Source organism: Athene cunicularia, unplaced genomic scaffold, assembly GCF_003259725.1.
Source record: "Athene cunicularia isolate RWA unplaced genomic scaffold, athCun1 SCF_11, whole genome shotgun sequence".
Taxonomy (NCBI): domain Eukaryota; kingdom Metazoa; phylum Chordata; class Aves; order Strigiformes; family Strigidae; genus Athene; species Athene cunicularia.
The window spans coordinates 146075-150814 of NW_020799167.1; the positions used below are offsets into that span (position 1 = coordinate 146075).

A 4740-nucleotide genomic window follows, 5' to 3' on the forward strand; every position below is an offset into this window, starting at 1 on the left:
GCAGCAGCCTCTGGGGTGGGTGGGGGGGCGGGAGCGGGCGCAGGGGAATCGGCACCTGCGGTGCAGAGCCCAGTGCGGGCAGCACGGCGCGGTGCCGGCGGCAACTTCAACAGAGCATCCAAGGGAGCGGCTCCCCGCAGGGACCCGTACTCGGAAAGACACCGAATCCCGGGCAGTGCTGCCCAGGGAGGCCACGACAACTGGCAGGAGGGCAAGCACGGGGGAGGCCATGACACGGAAGAGCCTGGGGCCAGGCAGCAGCACGCGGGAGCGAAACACGCCTGAGATGGGGCGTGGGGACGGACACGCAGCAGGACAGGCAGCGCAGCCCTCGCATCACTGTCACCAGCCAGCCGGATTCTCCCAGCCCGAATGGGCACACCAGGGTCCCTCTGCACAAACCAGTCTATTTCTTTGTGTCCCCTACTCAAGTTGAAGAATAAAGACAACGTTACATCTAGGAGGGCTCACTGGGGCAGATTTCGGAATGCTCCTCCATGCTCGTTTGCAAGACTGGGACGTGGGGGCTGGCCAGAGCTCACCAGCACCCGCCTACAGCGTGGCAACAGGGCAGTTACCCTTCCCCGCCTGCAACCTTGCACAATAAAATTCTTCCTGCTGGAAGACAGAGGAAGATCACAAAATTGTTGTTGGCTTTCCTCTCCTTCAAGCACACCCCCGGCGGCCAGCTGCATGGCAGGAGGCACTGCACCCGCTCCAGGGCAGCGGAGCCCTCGTAGGGTAAAACTGCTTAATTTCAGACCTTTCTCAACCAGCGTGAGATCAAGAGGTCTGAGGAGCTAAAAGCATATAATTCACATTCCTCTGGCAAACAAAGATAAAAATGCGAAATAGGTTCTGACTCCCAGAATCAAGCCCCGGTGTTTGCCGGGAAGAGCAGGAGTCAGGCGGGGAGAAGACAAAGCGGAGCAGCAGCTCTCGCTGGCCCTGGGGCAGAGGGACGTGACGGTTCAGTGAGGGCAGCGACAACCCTTCAAGGAGAAAACGCGGCCGGGAGGGAGATGTGCGGGTTTGATCTCGCTGCCCCAGCCAGCACCAGCAGGTCCCTAGGGCGCCCGGTGCTCCCGCTGCAGCACTGGTTGTGGGGGGGACAGTCCCCGAGAGGCAGGGACCGCATCCACAGCTCTGCAGGCCACGGCAGCAGTTAAAGTATTTGGGTGTTTTGCCCAAAAAGAACAGGGACAAGGGACACGAGAACAATTTCAAGAATGTAGGAGCTGGGGGGGAAGCAAAGCGCAGCCAGGGCCTGTCCCCCCAGGCTGGGCAGGGCACCGCGGGCTCCCTGCAGGAGGGAGGTTGGGAATCACGAGGGCGACAGATGAGGAACGGTAACGGCGGCGCTGGGACAGACAGACTGACAGTGTCCCCGAGCAAAGACGGCTGGGGAGGCTGGTCCTGCCATGGCACAGGACGGGGCGGGAGGTGGATCTGCAGTTCCCACAAAGGTGCAGTGAAGGGAGCTGGGTCCGCCTCGGGCACTGCGGTCACAGCGCCAGAACAGCGGGGAAATTCGGGGAATCTGCAGGTAAACCCCCGAGTGGGGCTGAGGTGGGGAGGGACCTCCCGGGGGGGCGGCAAGGAACGCCAGCGTGCGCCCCCACGCTGAGCCCTGAGCTCAGCCCCACAGCAGGGGCCTGCTCACACCTCCCGCTCGAGGGGACACGGGGTGGGGGGCAGCGCTCATGGGGGGTTTCACACCCCGGCAGCAGAGCCAATGGCATTTTTTCCCAATGAACAGTGAATTTCCTCCTCACATGCTCTCCTCTGCCCTCTCCGAAGAAAAACCAGGCAGTTTTCAGCAGAAAAACGCTGGTGAGATCAGGTAAAGCGCAGCACGTATCTTCAGGGGGACGTTCCCTCCCAAGTCAGATGAGTTTAAGTCACCTTTTCCTAAACAACCCTTGTCACTGCGTGTGGGGGGAGCCGTGACAGGAGCCCCCGCCACCAAGGCCGGGAATGCCGGGAGGAGGAAGGGACTGGAAACCCTCCGGGGGACTCTGGGCACGTAGCACCAGCGCGGCAGCTGCAGCAGGGATGGGGACCCCAGCCCCATGCAGGCAGCTGCCGAGAGCATCCTGCACCCCCCCCGCCCCCCTGTACCTTGTACAGCACCAGGTCGTGCTCCCCGTCACGCAGCGTGGTCCCATCAGGCCGCATCAGCTTCACAAAGGCCATGGAGAAAATCCGCTCGCTTTTGTCTTTGGCTGGGAGAGAGAAACGGGGTGAGGTGAAGGCGAGGATGGGCTGCGCAGGCAGGGAAAGGGCAGAGTGGTTGGGGGCTCCAGCCCACCCACTGGCCAGGCAGCCTGGGGAGGGGGCTGCCAGGAAATGGCATTTCTCTCCCTGAAGCCCGCAGGCGGGGAGACCCCGGGGCACTGCTCCTGCCGCCGTTTGGGAACCTCGGAGGGGTGAGAGGGGCGAGACGGCAGCGAGGGGCCAACGGGCCCCCGTGTGTGCTGCCCAGGCAAGCAGCCAACGGCTGCCTCTGCGGGAACGAGGTGGGCTTGGAGCAGGGCTTGGGGCAGGCAGGATCAGCCGCCGAGCAGCATGCTCAGCCACAGGCCTCCACAGTAGCCCCAGGGAAGTGTCCCGCAGCCGCAGGATGTGCCATGCTGCGTGCCCGGGCACAGCCCATCCCCAAAGCCAGGGGACACAGAGCAGGTGCCCGAGCACAGGCCCCGGGGGTGCTCGAGGACACACTCCAACGCCAGCAGAGGAGGAGGGGAGAGGGGAGGTGCTCACAGTCACTGGAGGAGCGGTGCCGGAAGGTGAACCTCAGGTGGGTCTTGTGGACGTCTTCGATGGGAACAGCAATCTGAGAGAGAGGACGTGTGTCCCCGTGAGCATGGGAGGGCATGGGCTGAGCGAGGGGCTGACCAGGACCCCTTGTGCTTGGGCAAAGCCTGTGCTGAACGGCCGGTCCCTGAAACCCAGAGCCACGGGCTTTGCTTCCAACCAGTGAGGCTGAAGTGGGGAGGTGACAGAGCCCTGGGCTCTGCACTGGTGAGGCCACACCTGGAGGGTTGTGTCCAGGTCTGGGCACCTCAATCCCAGAGAGATCTGGAGGGGCTGGAGCGAGGGCAGAGGAGGGCAACGAGGCTGGGGAAGGGCTGGAGAATCAATCCTGTGAGGAGCCAGGGAAGGAGCTGGGAGTGTTCAGGGTGAGGAGGAGGAGGCTGTGGGGAGCCCTCATCCCTCTCTGCAGCTCCTGACAGGACATTGCAGAGAGGCTGGGGCTGGGCTCTGCTCCCAGGGGATCAGGGACAGGACAAGAGGGAACGGCTGGAAACTGCCCCAGGGGAGGGTCAGGCTGGGCAGGAGGAGAAAATGTTTCCCAGCAAGAGTGGTCCGAGAGTGGAACAGGCTCCCCAGGGAGTGGCCGCAGCCCCCATGGCTGGTACAGACCTTCACCGTCTCCATCCAGCGCTGGTGCCGCTGCTGGTAGTAGACCACGGAGCGGTACTCGCTGGCCGGCCTGTCCCCCGCCCCGTGGTAGATGACATTCTGCGGAGAGGGCAGTGGCAGAAGAGACCAAATAAACTCGAAGGGCTGAGGAATTCTGCAGCCCCTGTTCACCTGGGCCAGCCCCGAGCAGTCGGGCCCCCCCAGCATGGTCACAGCTCGGCTTCCGCTGCCCCGCCAGAAGAGTGTTATCGGGGACAGAGGAGGTGCGGGCTGCGTCCCCAGACTAGCCCAGTGGGACCCTCAGCAGTTCACAGCCTCGGGGGCCAGGCAAGAACTGAATTGGGAATAAAAGCAAACACCCGGTGAGAGAGACGAGGCAACAGCCAGTCCTGGGGCGGGGGGAGCTGGGTCTGAGCCTTCACCCACCCTCCTGACAACCCCCCAGCACCTCCTGCCTCTCCTGGGGGTGGAGAGCGGGGACACCCCATGCCTCGGGGGGCCCAGGGGCGGTGATCTTCCCTCTATCCCTTCCGACCACTTCCCCAGATCTTGACTCCGAAGGGCAGCTGCAGGGGCTTCCCAGCACCACAGTGGCACCAGTGCTGCCCGAGGTGGGTGACAGGGGGACGGTACCTGCACCACTCTGCCCGACTCATCGCAGACGCACACCATCACCTCCACGTTCTTCTGCGTCTTCTTGCTGCCCTTGTCGAACTCGCCCTGCACCAGCGTCAGGTAGATGTCGTTCCTGACGTCACCTGGGGGGGAACAGCCCCGTCAGCAAGGCCACGTCTGCAGTGGGGCACCCCCTAACCCTATGCTGGGACCCCCAAAGGCCGCTGGGGTGGCCCAACCCGCCCCCGTGCTTGCCTGGCATGATGACCTCCGGGTAGCCCAGCTTGCGTGCCACCACGGTGCTGCGGTCCACAAGGTGGGGATGGTCCTTCCGCACTTGGCTCAGGTCTCCCCAGAGCATCTTCAGGGACACCCAGAACCCTGCAGGGACAGAGCACGGGACATCGGGTGGGTGGTGGCTCCCAGTGACCCCCTACAGCTCCGATCTCTGTTACTGGCACAATCAGCACCCTGAGCCCCCGCCGCATCCGGACCAAACACACCCCGTGGCCACTGCGGTTTTTCACCGGGTGACAGCATGCAAGAGCCTAGGGGAGGCAGCAGGAGGGGGCCTGGGGCTGGCCAGGGACCAGAGTGAGCCGCCAGACTCCTCGAGGAGTGGCAGGCACGGGGGGGCTGCCCCAGCACAGGGGCTGGGAGCAGCCTGGGGACCCTGAGCACAAGCAGCAACCGCAGGGA

At 64.0% G+C, this 4740-nt stretch overlaps 1 protein-coding gene across 1 annotated transcript in view; it reads right to left on the bottom strand.

Annotated features, from left to right (window-relative positions):
• The window catches only part of LOC113490508 (dedicator of cytokinesis protein 2-like), a gene marked incomplete at its 5' end in the record, with an annotated part of 51237 nt that extends 46815 nt beyond the window's left edge, over positions 1-4422 (bottom strand). Inside the window, 6 exon segments of the mRNA XM_026867023.1 lie at positions 56-200; positions 2122-2225; positions 2764-2836; positions 3427-3525; positions 4060-4184; positions 4297-4422. Of these exon segments, the coding sequence (XP_026722824.1) occupies positions 56-200; positions 2122-2225; positions 2764-2836; positions 3427-3525; positions 4060-4184; positions 4297-4422 (672 nt within the window).
• Between the last annotated feature and the right edge of the window lie 318 nt (positions 4423-4740).